The sequence below is a fragment of the Delphinapterus leucas genome, chromosome 7 (genome assembly GCF_059928025.1).
Source record: "Delphinapterus leucas isolate spDelLeu-1000000601 "Yukka" chromosome 7, BTC_Dleu_Yukka2, whole genome shotgun sequence".
NCBI classification, from domain to species: domain Eukaryota; kingdom Metazoa; phylum Chordata; class Mammalia; order Artiodactyla; family Monodontidae; genus Delphinapterus; species Delphinapterus leucas.
In genome coordinates this window covers 63,072,839-63,089,248 of record NC_143135.1, presented here as the reverse complement: position 1 = coordinate 63,089,248, position 16,410 = coordinate 63,072,839, and the positions used below count along the sequence as shown (strand labels likewise).

At 45.0% G+C, this 16,410-nt stretch overlaps 1 protein-coding gene and 1 pseudogene across 4 annotated transcripts in view; one reads left to right on the top strand and one right to left on the bottom strand.

The window, feature by feature from the left end:
* The window catches only part of ME3 (malic enzyme 3), a 200,470-nt gene extending 193,150 nt beyond the window's left edge, over nt 1-7,320 (top strand). For all 3 annotated transcript variants that reach the window (XM_022594055.3, XM_089915378.1, XM_022594053.3), the window contains exons 11-15: nt 267-372; nt 957-1,099; nt 1,657-1,830; nt 5,602-5,700; nt 7,083-7,320. In XM_022594055.3, coding sequence (XP_022449763.1) covers nt 267-372; nt 957-1,099; nt 1,657-1,830; nt 5,602-5,700; nt 7,083-7,244 — 684 coding nt within the window. In that variant the 3' untranslated portion in view covers nt 7,245-7,320. The remainder of the gene's footprint in view (nt 1-266; nt 373-956; nt 1,100-1,656; nt 1,831-5,601; nt 5,701-7,082) is intronic.
* Nucleotides 1-15,119, bottom strand: part of LOC111184948 (protein tyrosine phosphatase type IVA 1 pseudogene) — a 31,466-nt pseudogene extending 16,347 nt beyond the window's left edge. The window contains exon 1 of the transcript XR_016393864.1: nt 12,161-15,119. The product of XR_016393864.1 is annotated as a protein tyrosine phosphatase type IVA 1 pseudogene, transcript variant X1 (transcript). The remainder of the gene's footprint in view (nt 1-12,160) is intronic.
* Nucleotides 15,120-16,410: the final 1,291 nt, after the last annotated feature.

The window sequence follows — 16,410 nt, the reverse complement described above, 5'->3', positions numbered from 1 at the left end:
CCATGACCCCAGCAGCTCAAAGAAAGGCCTTACGGGTTCTCCATATGTGGTTTGGATTAAAGAAAGAAATACACACGCACACACACATTTAAAATTCTTAGGTTGCATCGTAGATTTTGATCAAAAGGACAGGGCGCAAGGTTCTGACAGCTCAGACCAAAGCACAGGGCTCTGCAGGGAATGCTCCTAGAGTACACAGATGCATCCAGGCACTGCCCAGCGGTTCTCACCACCACAGCTGTATCATGTTCTTCCTTTCCCTGCAGGGGAGGAGCCACCTGAACCATGAGAAGGAGATGTTTGCCCAGGACCACCCTGAAGTGAACTCCCTGGAGGAGGTGGTGAGGCTGGTGAAGCCCACGGCCATCATAGGTAGGAGGAGGGGCGACCCACTTCCCAGTCCAGCTAATCCTCTTGACTTGCAGGTGAAGACTGAGGCTCAGCGAGGAGGCATAAGCAACCCTTGGAAACACAGCTCTTTCCCCTCATTTCCAATTCAATGCTACAAACTTCTATTGAGTTATTACTGTATAAGAACCGTAGAGCTAAGGCACCAAACTGGGCTGCGTGATGCAGAATGATACAGTAAAGTGGAAAAGCACAGGCTGGTCTCTCTAACCAGGATGACATGAGCACTCCTCCCCCAAGGGGGGGACCCTGGCATCACTCCCTGTCCTGTGGAAGCAGTCCACTCTAAAGGACAGTGGCCAGGCATGCTTCACAGGTGCATCTTAACTGAGCTGGGGCCTGAAGTGGACCAGTGGAATTAACAGGGGGTCTCAGCCAACTCAAGCAGGGAGACCCTTTTCTCCTATCCTCCCTCATCCCTATGGCAGATGCCATCCTCAAGACTCCTGAGTCTTCCGTGTTGTACCTAGTTCCACCACCACCACCGGGAGAGGAATGGGGTGTATATAAAGAGTCGGCACCCCACTACCTCCCCCTTTTCCCCATAGGTGTTGCCGCCATCGCAGGAGCCTTCACGGAGCAGATCCTGAGGGACATGGCCTCCTTCCACGAGCGCCCCATCATCTTTGCCCTGAGCAACCCCACCAGCAAGGCCGAGTGCACGGCTGAGAAGTGCTACCAGGTCACCGAGGTCAGCGGGGAGTCCTTCCTTCCCCGGGCTGAGAGGACATAGTAACAGTAACCATGAGCAGCCCTACGAGGGTGAAAAAAATCCCCACATTGCCGATAAGCAAACTGAGTTTCAAAAAGATGAAGTAACTTGCCCAAGGTCACAGAGCTAAAAAGGAGTGGAGCTGGCCCTCAAACCCAGGTCCGGCTCTAAAGCCCAGGCTCTTACCAGTAGGCTTTACTGCTCAGGGTTCCCCTAACATAGAGCTCTGACCAGAACTCGAGGCGCTTGTGGACTCTAGGCCATTTGCACACCTGGCTTGCCCTCCGGGGAGGTGACAGGTTAAAAGCTACACCTTCCCCGTTCTGTGGTTTTGTGGCTGCCAGGTAGCTCAGTGGGAGCTGAGCTTTCTGGTCCGATGAACAGGTGTGCTTTCAGCACCTGCAACGTCCTCAGCACAGTGCTGAGCATTTAGCAGAAGATGAGGAAGGGGTCAACTTTCGGGAGAAACGACTAGGCTACCGTGACCCCTGAAACCTAGCTCCAAGCTCCGTCTCTGGTTTTCTTCCTGCCCCCAGGGCCGAGGGATCTTTGCCAGTGGAAGTCCCTTTAAAGGCGTGACTCTGGAAGACGGCAGGACCTTCATTCCCGGGCAGGGAAACAACGCCTACGTGTTCCCTGGAGTGGCTCTGGGAGTCATCGCAGGCGGGGTCCGACACATCCCGGACGGGCTCTTCCTGCTGACAGCAGAGGTATTGCTGTCCCCGCTGCCCCGAATACACCCCAGAGGGCCTGTGAGCTCCACTAGCTCCTACACCGGGTCCCCAAAGATTCCTTCTCTTGTTTCTTCTACCTACCTGCCCCAGTCCTTCAGTGGTTCCCCAGAGTGCTTGAATGTCAAGCTTCTCTCAAGATCGCCTGGAGGCTTGAACTCCTCTGAAAACACACAGAGGCTTTTTAAGGCAGGGGCGGCGGGGGAAGGAATAGTCAGTGGGAGGGGTGCTGGCAGGAGGCGCTGGCAGTGAGGGCACATACCTTGTACTGTACCCTGCCTCCCAGCAGAACCCGTATGCATGCCAAGAACGGAGGTGCCATCAAAACCACCTGAAACTGTGGGCTCACCGACCGTGACAAGCAGTAGATTTTTCCAGCCATGGGTCTTGGCCACGTTACTGGGTAACTGGTAGCAAAATAAGCCCCACTAGGGCTTCCCTGGTGGTGCAGTGGTTGAGAGTCCGCCTGCTGATGCAGGGGACACGGGTTCGTGCCCCGGTCCGGGAAGATCCCACATGCCGCGGAGCGGCTGGGCCCGTGAGTCATGGCCGCTGAGCCTGCGCGTCCAGAGCCTGTGCTTCGCAACGGGAGAGGCCACAATAGTGAGAGGCCCGCGTACCGCAAAAAAAAAAAAAAAAAAAAAAGCCCCACTAGGGCAGATTTCTGTAAGGAAGGGGATGGGTTGCACGTCAAGTTTGCCTGCTCTGAGTACCCATGTCTTGAGCATAGATGGGGGATGTGGGTGTGCACCTGCTCCAGGCATCTTATCAGAAAAGCTCCCACAAGCGTTCTTTACTGGGCATGGTGAATTGAAAACAAGGAAAGGATTTGTTAAAGATGACAGCCCACATTCATAATAATGGTTGTTAATAATAACAGTTACAGTGGCTGCCATTTAACAAACGCTTACCGAGTGCCAAGCACTTCACATTTATCTTCACTCTGCGGAACCAAGGCGTAGAAATGTTTCTGTTGAGAAGTTAAGCTAATCAAAACTATAAACAAATATTAAACATATTTATCCCCAGTGGGCTCCAAAGGCTCTGCTGTGATTTCTGGCATGTGTCTGCATTTCCCCCTCACCACGGCACTGGTGAGAGCCCCAAACCAGCAAGCCACAAGAAGGGCTTCCATGCAGCCCTACCCAGCCCTGCTTCTGTGAGTCCCACAAGGAACTGTCTCATGCACCAAGTTCCTTCTTCCTATGTCTGCTGAAGTTTTGTCAGCCTCCCCCAAGCCTTGTGCACACCAGCTCTGGCTTCATGCTCTAGTTCTCTGTCCCTCTTACTTGAGTATTTTGCGTTTGATTGGAGGTGGTGGTGTCCTGTGGCCATGGGCGGAGCTGTCTGAAACCCCCACTGGATGGGAAGAGTCACTTCCTGCTTGGAGTTGACCCGAAAGCAAACTCCCCTGTTGTGCAGAAACAAGGTTGCTAAAGCCTTCCTATGCAACCCCCAGAAACATCTGCACAACCCACAGCCTCTGCTATGGGACATTTCAGCTCCATCTTTTCATGAACCGTGTCCATGAAGTAAACAGGAACCTCTCCTCAATCTACTTCTCAGTCACTTGCTCTGAGCAGCATAAGGCCCCTCCCCTCCAGGAGCTGACAGTCTGGTCTTCAAAGGCCTGGCAGGTTATATTTCTGAACAGGATGTTTGGTTTGGTTTGGTTTGGCTGGTTTTTGTTTTTTTATTTATTTTTGGCTGCGTCGGGTCTTAGCTGCGGCGCGCGGGCTCTGCATTGTGGTGCACGGGCTTCTCTCTAGTTGTGGCGTGCAGGTTTTCTCTCTGTAGTTGTGGCATGCGGGCTCTAGTCGAGGCACGTGAGCTCAGTAGTTGTGGCACGTGGGCTTAGCTGCCCCAGGGCATGTGGGATCTTAGTTCCCTGACCAGGAATTGAACCTGTGTCCCCTGCATTGGAAGGCAGATTCTTTACCACTGGACCACCAGGGAAGTCCCTGAAAAGGGTGTTTTTAAATTAAGATAATTTAAGTTGAAACTGATTTTCCTATGGAAAAAGTAATATAAGTTTTAGGAGATGTACATGCAGTATCTCATTTCACCTTGACAACCCTGTAAAGTATAGTGATCATCCCTACGTTACAGACAAGGAAACTGAGGCACAGAGAGTTTGAGTTACTTGCCCAAGGTCACCTGGCTTGTGAGGGATGTGCCAGGATGGCCCCAGGCAATTTGACTCAGAGACACAGCAGAGCATTAGCAGTGCCCAGCATCTCAGAAGTGGCCACACATACCATAATATAACTCGTCACTGCAGGAGAGCCTTTCTAGTTGCAGATCTAGCCATGGAAATTCTGCTTCCCTCTAGTCAATTCACCATCTACACCTCCACAAAGAGAATTAAAGCCCAGAACAGGCCATCTCTCTCCTAATTTCAGACCTTTTATGGCTCGTTGGTGCTCCCAGGAAAGGCCAAACTCCTTCACATGGTTTCCATACAAGGCACTTCATCCAAGGCCCTCCTTTCCTCTCCAGCCTTTTAGCCTCCCCCTGCCGTCAACCTATCCCGCCTTCTTTTTACAGTCGTTCTCTCTCTTCCCTCTAAGAATTTGCATGTGCTATTCCTTCTCCTCTCTTCAAGTAATTCACACTTTGTCCTTCAGGTCTTAGCTTCTGTCTTTTCTTCTGGGAAGCCTTTCCTGTACATGGCAGACTGGGCCCTGCCTTCCTCTGTGCCCATATGTCCCCTCTCCTCGAAATCACTATAATCGTTACTATTGTTTGTTCATCTCCACTGACACCAGTCTCCAGGAAGGAAAAGACTGTGGTTTCTCCACCATGGCTCTTCAGCACCTAGCACAGAGCCCGGCATATCGTAGAGCTCAGTGGATGTTTGAATGAACAGAAAGGACAGAGAGGAATTTAAGAACGAGGTAGCAGAGGGGGGAGCCCAGGTTCCTAATGTCTGCCAAACTCTGAGGCAAGACCAGCTCCTTTCCCTGTCCGTCCCGGGACACAGAGTTCTCAGAGAGCACTGTGGCTTTTCCCAGATTTCAATTTGACACGAGAAGATTGGGTGGGAGTGCATTCCGAGGCCCGTTAAAGAGGCTGTTCTGCAAGGCTGGCTGACCACCAGTGCCTGAGGCTGGAGGATGAGGCTGGCTGCGGAGAGCTGGCCCTTAGAGACGGGCTCTGAAGCAGGGAGGGAAGCTGTAGGAGAGGCTGTTCCTGGGCTGAAAGTGCTTTTAGGGCATTTATTCAGGTACCGCATAAGGCCCATTCGTGGTGTCACTGGAGAAGCAGCCTTTCTTTCCTCACTGGGGCCAGGGCCGGAAAGGAGAGCCCAAGGAGGCCTGAATACAGAGACACAAGATGGCCTAGGGGGACAGCCCGGATGCTCCTAAGCATGTGGGAGAGGCTGGAACCCGGGAAGCGAGGGACTCAGGGATCCCTATACAACAGGCTAGGTCAGCCGGAGTGGGGGAGACCCCAGAGTCTGCTTTGCAACTCACAGGTTTAGTCCTCTTGGCCTTAGTGATTTTCCTTTAGAATTCAGACAGCTTCATGTTGTTTTAAGCCTCGGCCAGTCTCACGGGACAGAAAGGATGTGTCCTTTCTTAAGCCCAAGCATTAAGCGCCCCTGGGGCCACAAGGTGGCAGAGACAGGAGTAGAAACTGCACTTACGGGCCACGTATGAGGGGCGAGGTGAGTTTCTGGTGTACTGGGTTGGGCTTGCTCTGGGAAGGTGGAAACTCAGCTTGTTCCTCTCTGTTCTCTCTCCCCAGCAAATCGCCCAAGAGGTCTCTGAGCAGCATCTGTCACAGGGGAGACTGTACCCCCCACTCAGCACCATCCGAGACGTGTCTCTGAGAATCGCCATCAAAGTAAGGGACGTCTTACCCCCTTACTATGGGGAGTGGGGCTCATCAGCTTCCTCTCTGTGTGACTTTAGGAGGACGAAGGGGGTGGCAGCTGCAGAGACAGGCTGAGCTCCCTGGGCTGCACTGCATGCACCCCAGAGGCTGGGTGACACACTCTTGCCTGTAGCCCGAGCCCCACCTCAACCCCACTCAGGGCAGTTCTGGGAAAGCTCCTGGATTTCCCCTCAAACACCAGGCAGAAAGCTCACCAAAGGCCCTAGTTTTGTGGACCAGAATGTGGGTGGAATTTAAAAATGAATCATAAGTGCCCATTTACACAGAAAGGTCAACTTGGAAAGAGCTCAGGCTGCGGGGTCCTAGCTCTTGGCGATCAGCGGCAGAGTTACCTGAGCCCAGTCACTTCACTTCCCTGAGCCTCAGCAGTTTCCTTCTTCTACAAAGAAGCCAGTAATTCCTCTCTCCCAGAGTTTTGGAGGACATTAAAAGAGAACAGTGGAAAAGCTCTACACTCGGCACCTTTCTGGCCAGAGGAGATGCTCATGCCTCCCCTTTCTCTCAGAATGGCTGGGCCATGGGTGATCAAGTTCAGGGGCTATTCTATGTAAAAATGTCACCCACTAGACGATGCAGAGATGATGGGTTTTCAAAGAACCAGAACATGGGGCAGTAAAGACTGGCCTGACATTGATAATTGTTAATCTGGATGATGAATTCATGAGGGTTCATTATACTGTTATTTCTATTAATATACATTTTACATTTTCTATAAGTTTGAAGAATAATTTCAGAAAACGCATTGCACAACAGCACGCACTCCCCATGAGCTGTCCAGTGCAGGATCCAGAGTCAGCCCTCAAGACCAATAGTGCAGCTTACAGTCCACGTCCACCCTGTCCAGTTCCTTCCTTTTGGGGGTATTTAGATTCATCCTCTTCTGAAGCCGAATCTAATACCCAGAGAACAATGTCCAATTCAAGCCACGTTTAAGACAGAAAAAAATATCAGATACTGAACACTTATACCTGCTACCAATTTTATCCTCACACCATGCCAGAGAAAGCCCTCGTGACCCCCACTTTACAGATGAGGAAACTGAGGCTCAGCAAGGATGATGTCCCTGCTGAGGACCCACAGGCAGTTGGAAGCAGAGGCAGACTTTGAGGCCTCTTGACCCTGGCCCAGTGTCTATTCCATGGTGCCACAGCTTCCTTACTAGGCAGAAAACTCAAGATCCTTCCTCTCCAGTGGCTTCCTGGGCCTCAACTCATGAGAGGAACACATCTGCTGCTTCAGGGTATATTCCCCTTCCACAAGCTCCCAAGCAAGGGCCTTTAGACAGGTTCCTCCTTAGATCCAGTTCCTCAGTCAAACGTGTTTTTCCCTAGGTCCTCGACTTCGCCTACAAACACAACCTGGCCTCCTACTACCCAGAGCCCAAGGACAAGGAGGCTTTTGTAAGATCCCTGGTCTATACTCCAGACTATGACTCCTTTACGCTGGACAGCTACACTTGGCCCAAGGAAGCCATGAATGTTCAGAATGTCTGATGCAATCTCAGAGGCTGGTGTGGGGCTGAATGAAGCCCAGAGTAACACTGACAATATAAATGGGTTCCAAAATGGCCATGCTTGTCATTGTGTTTTTCCTTTGAACTTTCTGGTGTGAGGGGAGATGCCCAGGCATATGGTGAATGAGAGCCTTGTCCCTGAAGGCCTTGAGTTCACTTTTCTGTAACCCTCCTCAGGCTTCCTTCCCAAGAATTTCTTCATCTGTGAATTACCAACTATTGGCTAGACTTTGTGGAAATCTAGAGTCCTGCCTGGAACTCTGCCTTTACAGGGTCCGGGGTCTAGTAGAGGAGATGAGATATGCACACAATTCATTTTGCCACAAGGGAGAAAGTAGTAAGTCCATGGAAGAACTGTAGAAAAAGGTCAAGGGTACTCAGGGAAGGGAGAGGATACTTCCTATGAGGACATAAAAGAAGGCTTCTTGGGGGGTCAGTGTTTGCAGTGAGTCCAAGAGTGAAGGATGGGTAGGGTTAATGGAGAAATGAGGAATGTCAGGGCAGCCACTGGCCAGAAAGCATGGCCCACCCATCAAGGAGTTCAGTCCTTGTTGGAGGAATACACAACCTTTAAGACTCAGATGGGCGTGGGGGCTGAGTGGCTGGAGGCAACTCACAAGTCAGGAAGGGTCTCCGTCTTGTGGGCTGTTGAGTGTTAGGCATTCCTTTGTGGTCATTACTAAAAGGAAAACCAGAGAAGTGTGGGTGGAGAGTGTCAGCAAACCCAGAGGAAAGAGGAAGAGAGGCTGTGAGGGGCAAAACACCCTGGGGAGTTCTAGGGAAGACTTGATTTCATGTTCCTGGCTCTAGAACACTCTCTTCCACCCTTCACTCTCTGAAGTCATTTAGCAAACTGGAGCAGTTTTCTTACAGAATGATGTCAGTCTGTCCTGTTTCTTAGAACAAGTTCAGTCGTAGCCTTCACCTCCCTCGTGTCCAGCGAGCACACACCATGGGGCTGGGGAGGGGGGAGACGAGCCTGCAGCCCTCACAACCAAAGACCCTGCTAAATTGCTAACATCTGTTGGCATGGCAGCATCCAGCCTCTAATTTCATTGTATAACACAGGAAGCAACAATCCATGCCCAGAGACCTACCACTGCCCACCCCCGCTGCCAGCTCCGCCTCAGGTTCCGCACTGCCCACAATGAATAGGTCCTATACGACCACCTCCGTGACAGGCTAGGTGGATGACTGGGATCCTAGAAGAGTAATTAGCAGAGACATCAGTCACCCCTTGCCTAGGTCTTATTCTTCCAACCTCTGCTTCCTTGGTGCTGGTGCTCAGCCAAGAGTATCCTGAGGAAGCATCCCTGTACTGTAAATCCGTGGACTCACAGATAATGAGAACCTCTTCAGAAGAGGGCTTGAAGAGTGAAGCTGGAATCTGAACACCAGGGAGTCTTTTACATGATCTTTTCTACGTCCTATCCCACAACTTCCTCTGTACCCCAACTATGCCTCCTTTATACTCAATGTAACAGAAAAGAAAAACAGTAGAGAAGATTAATGAAACCAAAACAGGTTGATGAGATCAACTGAATTAACAAGCTTTAGCTATACTGACAAAGACAAAAAGAAAGACGATAAAAATTACATTTCCTTTGTTCAAAGCGCAATGAACATCTTGCTGGCACTTACACAGGCCCTTACACGTGCTTGGTCTCTACCTGGAAAGCCCTTCCCTCTGCTTCTCTGCTCTTTACCAATTAAATTTCAGTTCACCCCAGCTTTCTGCCTGGAGACATCATTCATCATTGGAGTGCAAATGCACTTGGCTCCAGGAAGTCTTCTTGGACAGAGTTAATAATTAAATTAGAAATCAACAACAGTAAAAAAGAAAATGGGAAATTTCCAACTCTTTGGAAGTTAAACAATATATTTCTAAGTAAGTCACGGTTCAAAGAAGAAATCACAAGATAAATTATATATGTTGAGCTGAATAAAGAAAAATCAAAATTAATGAGTTGTAGCTAAAGTAGTGCTTAGAGGGAAATTTTATAGCTTTAAATGCCAATATCGGGGGAAAAAAAGAATAAAAGTTCTCAAAGCAATAACATAAACTTTCTCTTTAAGAAACTAGTAAAGAAAACTAAAAATAGAATTAACATATGACCCAGCAATCCCACTACTGGGCATACACCCAGAGAAAACCATAATTCAAAAAGACACATGCACCCCAATGTTCACTGCAGCACTATTTACAATAGCCAGGTCATGGAAGCAACCTAAATGCCCATTGACTGATGAATGGATAAAGAAGATGTGGTACATATATACAGTGGAATATTAGCCATAAAAAAGATACAAAACTGGGTCATTTGTAGAGATGTGGATGGACCTAGAGACTGTCATACAGAGTGAAGTAAGTCAGAAAGAGCAAAACAAATATTGTATATTAATGCATATATATGGAATCTAGAAAAATGGTACAGATAAACTGGTTTGCAGGGCAGAAATAGAGACACAGATATAGAGAATGAACGTATGGACACCAAGGGGGGAAAGCGGGGAGTGGAGGGTGGTGGGATGAATTGGGAGCTTGGGATTGATATATATATACACTAATATGTATAAAATAGATAACTAATAAGAGCCTGCTGTATAAAAAAATAATAAAATTCAAAAAAAAAAGAAACTAGGAAAGGAAAAGCAAACAAAATTCAAAGAAAGCAAAGATTAGAGTAGAATTCAATAGACTTATAACAAATAAAGAAGTTGAATTAGTAATTAAAAATCTTCCCACCAAGAAAAGCCCAGGCCCAGAATTCTTCATGGGTGAACTTTATCAGATATTTAGAGTGTAGATAATACCAATCCTTCACAAACCCTTTCAGAAAATAGAGGAGGGAACACTTCCAAAATCATTCCATGATACTGGTATTACCCTGATATCAAAACCAGATTAAAAAAACAACACAAGAAAACTATAGACCAATATCCTTCATGAATACAGATGCAAAATTCTAAACAAAATATTAGCGAGCCAAATCCATCAACATAAAAGAATTAAACACAATGAGCAAGTGGAATTTATCCCAGGAATGCAAGGTTGTTTCAACATTTAAAAATTGATCAACATAGTACATGATACTACTAGAATGAAGGATACAAACCACAGGAACATGTCAGTGGATGTGGGAAAAGCATTTTAAAATACCCACCACCCATTTGAGATAAAACTTTCAACAAACTAAGAATAGAAGAGAATGTCCTCAACCTGATCAAGAACCAACAGCTAACATCATACTTAATGGTGAAAGAATGAATACTTTCTCCCTAAGATCTGGAAGTTGTTTTCACCACTCCTGGTCAACATGGAGGGTCTAGCCAGTTCAATAAAGAAAGAAAAATAAAGTAAAGTCATCCAGACTGGGGGGAAAAAAAGAATAAAACTGCCTTTATTCACAGATGACATAATCCTATAAGCAGAAAATGCCAAAGAATAGAATAGCACTTGCATTGCTCTCGCTCTCACCCTTCTTCCCTATCTCTCTTTCTCTCTCTCCTAATAAATGAGTTTAGAAAGGTCATAGAAAGCAAGGTCAATATACAAAAATCAATTGTATTTCTATAGACTAGCAGCAAATAATCTAGAAATAAAATTAAGAAAACATTCCATTCACAATAGCATCAAAAAGAAAAAATACTCAAGCAATTCAAGAGGTGCAAGTCTTGTACAATGAAAACTGCAAATCATTGATGATAGAAACTAAAGATTTAAACACATGGAGAAATGTTCCATGTTCATGGAATTGAAGTCTCAATATTGTCAAGGCAGCAGTTCTCTCCAAATTATCTATAAATTCAACACTATACCTATCAAAATCCCTGGAGGCTTTTTTTTTTGTTGTAGAAATTGACAGGATGATCCTAAAACTTATATGGAAATGCAAGGGACTTAGAATAGCCAAAATTTTCGAAAAAGAATGAAGTACATGATCCAATTTCAAAGCTTACTATAAAGCTACAATGATCAAGATAGTGTGCTCATATAGATCAATGGAACAGAGTTGAGAATTCACAAATAAGTCCTTATATTCATGGTAAATTGATCTTTCAACTACCAAGATAATTCAATGGAGGAAAGAATTGTCTTTTGAACAAATGATGCTGGGACAACTGGATATCCACATGCCAAAAAAAAAAAAATATATATATATATATATATAGACATTTACCTCATACCATGTACAAAAATTAACTCAAAATGGACCACAGATCTAAATGTAAGAGCTAAAACTATACAATTTCTAGAAGAAAATATAGCAGAAAAGTCTTTGTGACTGATTGAGGAGAGTTCTTAGATACAATTTAAAAGCGTGATTCATAAAAGAGAAAATTGATAAATTGTACTTCACCAAATTTTTTAACTTTTGCACTTTGAAACACACCAATAAGGAAAAAAATGACAAGTAACAGACTGGGAGAAAGTATTTGCAAATTATATATCTGATAAAGGCATTGGATCCAGAATATGTAAAGAACTTTTACAACTCAGTAGGATGACAAAAAAACCCAACTGAAAAAATGGGCAAAATATTTGAATCGACATAGTACTAACAAAGATATGTGAGAGAATGTACACTAAAAGATGTTTAACAACATTAGTTGTATTAAAATTAAAACTACAATGGGATAACACTTCCCGCTCACCAGAATCGCTGTAATAAAAAAGACAGACAGTAAGTGTTGGAGAGAATTAAAACCTCTTCTAGCAGGGCTTTGTCTCCTAAGCACTATGAGGTTAAGGGAAATTTCCCTCTGTCTTTTAAAAGTCTTCATTCTAACTCCCCAGCCTCTCATACATAGTCCCAGAACTCAGCAAGTGTCATTTAGTATAGTGGATGCTGTGGTTGTACCACCCAGATCCCTCTAAAGGTCTGAAACACTTACTCAGGGCCAGCTGCCAGGAGTATTCTCAGCTGAAGGCTCACAGTTGCATCCCCCGCTGGGAGTTGCAGTTGACTGAAGAAAGATGCTTCATCCAAGGTTATGCCCTCATCCCCAGGGACAGCCTGCATCCAATGACTGGTTGATTCGAGTCCAAAGGTCCAACCCCCTTGCCACAATTGCAGACATCTCTACATGGCCATCCCAGCTTCAGAGCTCCCTGGGAGATTGGCTAAGGTCACTGTTGAAACTGTATGTATCACCATTCAACTTCTGCAGCATCCTGGTTCTCTTGCTCCCTCTCAAGTGTTGTTGAGGTGACTCCCCAGTAAGCTTCCAAAGGCAGATCTCAGATTCAGTACCTGTTTCCTGAGGAACTCAACTTGCAACATGAAACCAGCCAAGCTTCTCAATTTTCCAATCTGTTGCACCAGCCTCACATGACCATCTAAAGCCTTGCTGGGTTTCTCTTTCCCTCAGTAGAGACCCTCTGCAAGAACAAAGCCAGATCCATAGTCTATGTCCAGAATCGGTAAATACTCCCAGCAAACAAAATGGCCACTCACCTCAGGAGAGCTCCTTCCTCTCTGGAATTCCTATTCATCTAGTCTTTGCTGCTTTCACAGCTCCCATATATCTTTAAACATATGATTTTTGTAGTTTATCCATATTTTTCTGGATGTTGCAGGGAGGGTGCTGGGCTGCCATGACCTACTACATCCTATCTAGAAGTGGAAGTCTCTAGACACAGATTTTCAAAATTCCAAATGATACTACTAACTTTTTTTCCCTAACTTAATTGAATTGTAGTCAGAAAACTTACTTGTGTTATTCAAATATTTTAGAATTTTGATGAAATTATTTATGATCTAATATATAGTCAAATTTAATAAAATATTTCATGTACTCTTAAAAAAATATGGATTCTCACTGTTGGATGCAATGCCCTCTTACGTTCATGGGATCAAACTTGTTAATTGTTCTGTTCAAATCTATAGCCTTACTGATTTTCGTCTACTTGATCTGTTTCTGGAAGAAAAATAGTAAAACTTATCACTATGGTAAACTTGTCAATTTTCCTTGTAGTTCTCTCCATATTTGCTTTATGGATTTTGAACCAATGTTATTTGATACATAAAATTTCGAATTGTTATAACTTCCTGGTGAATTGAAACTTTTGAAACTTTAAGTAATGATTTTCTTTATCTCTAGTAACGCCTTTGCTTCTACTTTTACTAATATTAACAAAGCTATACCATCTTGCTTAGTTTTTCTCTGTCTCTCCTATAATTCCTTATTTAGATGTTTAAGTTCTTGTACTAGTTGGAGAATGGTGAATACTGACAAATTATTTCTCCCAGAGAACTACATTTCCAGACACTATGAATATATGGTTGAACTAACACAAATACATACCACCATTTTATCAATTACATAATAAAACAAAGTATCAAATATCCAAATATTGTTACACAGTTCAAAATTATATAAAATATTAGATGTCTGATCAGTTCATTAATAGAAATCCTCTTTTGTTTCGGTTGGAAAGACGAAAAAAATATCACACTTAAAACAAAAATAATAGTAACTTCCAATAGGTATGGCGAAGAATTATAAGAACTTCAGAAATTTTTGAAATATTTTTGCTACAAAGTATCTTTACCTTTAAAGTTTACTAAATAAAAGGACCTATTCTATACATCCTGCACAAGACAAAGAGAACATGAAATTTCTAGTATGGAATCCTAAAAATATTCCATAGCCTCTTTCCATTCTGTCTTCAGGCCCTCCCCTCTAAAACTGCATCCCAAGTGTAAACAAAGTAACTGTAAGGCTTTTTTGTCTGAAGATATTACACACATATGCTTCTCTATGGTGTATATTTTACATGAACTTTCAACCAGAGGTGTGATCTTTTCCAAACTGGAGGTTTTCATAACAGCACAAAATGAGATTTATAGAAAGACATTAAATAATCCCCATAAGTCTTGGTAAGAATTCAACAAAATCATTTGTTATACAAACCTGATGCATACTGGTACACGTGTGGGGTGGTAAACATAAAGGAGCAGACAAATAACCACATAGGTCTTACTTGCAATGTTTGAGATGACTGGAGGAATAAACCACATACGGTTTACAGTGCTGTTCCTAATTCCTGGGATTTTAATTCTGTATGATACTAAAAATATACAAGTATTGTGCTGAGTATTTTGGCACCTAATCTCTCAATTTCTTATATATTGTTTCTGGCATGGTGATAGTAGTAAGCCAAACAGAGAGGCTGCAATTCTGTCAAGCTTGTGGCTTTTCAGTATTCCTATGGAGGCTTCATTAGACTTGTCATTCGTTAAGCCTATTATGTTGGCTAATATGTATGATAAATTAAGTCCTGTCTCAAGTTTGACTTCCAAGGCAACAGCATGAGGCAGGCAGCCAAGTTTTATTGAATGCAACAGTTGTTTCTATGACCACTAGAGTCTTTGAAGCGCAGCCACATTTTAGAACGGTATTTCTCCAAATACAAAAGTTGCTTGCTGTTAAAAGCTCCACGCTGCTTTTGTCTTATAAACTGTACTGCATCTTTATTTTTCATTCCACCTTCAATTAGTCCCAGGGCAACAAGCACTGGAGTTCTCCCAAGACCTGCAACACAGTGAACAGCAATGCAACAACCAGGTTCTCCACGAAATTTAATGTTTAAAAGACTTAACCAGTCAACAATCTGGTTAAAGGGTGATGAACCATCATCAAAGGGCCAATCCAGAACCTGGATACCTTCTTTCTCCACAAGAGCAGTGTCATAAGTTGCTTCACATACTCTTACTGTTGTGGTAACTCCGTATTTCTTAAGGTCCTCTATAAATTTGTTTAAGGTTGCACTGGTTGGATTGTGTGCAATAAGAAATCTCATGTTCCTGTATGTGACCTCCACAGGGGTTGGGCGGTTCAGTGGAGCCATGTTATTTTAGTTTTTAAAAAAAAAACAAAAACGATACGGTTACGGAAAAAAAAATTAAATTTTTGAATGCAGAAATGATGTAAAGAAACAGAAGTCTACTCCAATATGCCCCACTCGAAATTCTCAATGCTCTGGATATGCAATTGGGAGTAACCGGAAATGAAATGAACCTCCTAACAAGAAGCCATCCTTCAGTTCATAATACTGAGTCAATGGAAAGGAAGAGCACCGAGGTTTACCCCATCCAGGTCGTAATTCCTGTAAAATGCTCTGATGATTTCAATCCCACACTTCTGTGTCCAGGATGACCGCGCCTATGGGGGCTTCTTGGTGGAGTAGCAACGAATTTCTACAGTTCACTTGTCCTCATAGAGGTCGTGCTGAGCCTGGCGGTACTCTCCGGGGCCCTTCAGAAACTCCATAAATGCGTGACCAAGAACACCACAGGAGGGACTTAGTTTTCTCATTAAAGACTGTGGCCTAATCATACAGCCGGTTCCGTGGTACAGGCGGCGGTGGCGTCGGCTGCTGAGGAGGGAGCTGTAGTGACCGTCGCAGAGCTGCGGCTGCGGCGGGGCTCCGAGCTCTACCCAGCGCCGGCCTCGGGAGACCCAATCCGCGCGCGCGCGCACGCCGACGCTCTCTTGCGTCGCAAGCCCTGCCTTTTATAGCCGGCGTGACGTGCGTTCCTTCTTCACCAATCGCGGCGGGGCGGGCCAAAAACCTGACAGCGAGGGCGTGGGGCCCGCCCCCCGCAGACGTCACCACGGCCGCCGCGAGGTTTGAGCTTGTTGGCGTAGGGAGGAGGGCTGCAGCTTGAACCTTCTCGCCTCCCCGCCTCCTGCTGGGGAGGAAAGAGGCTGAGGACGGACTTGAGGATGGGAATGGTGGGGGACAAAGCCTGGAAGAGGCTGAAGAGAGACGGAGGGGGGCCAAAACGGGCGGGAAAGGGAAGGTAGTGGAAGAATCCCGCCCATTGACTCTGCTGTGTCTTCCTCCACCGGCTTCATGTTTTAGACATGTCATATTGCTAGGCTTTTTTTCAATTCGGTCTGACCAACTTTGTCTTTACTGAAGAACTTCGTCCATTTACATCATTTTATTACATTATATTGTCTTATTCTTTTATATTACAATGTTATTGCTATCTCTGCATCTGTTTTTCTCATATTTTGTGTTATCTGACCTATGTCTATATTTCTTTTTTTATCTTTTGATTTCTTTTGGATTAAGATTTTTCCTCCCCTAAATCCATATTTTCCTTCCACTGTTTTGGAAATTTGTAATTGTG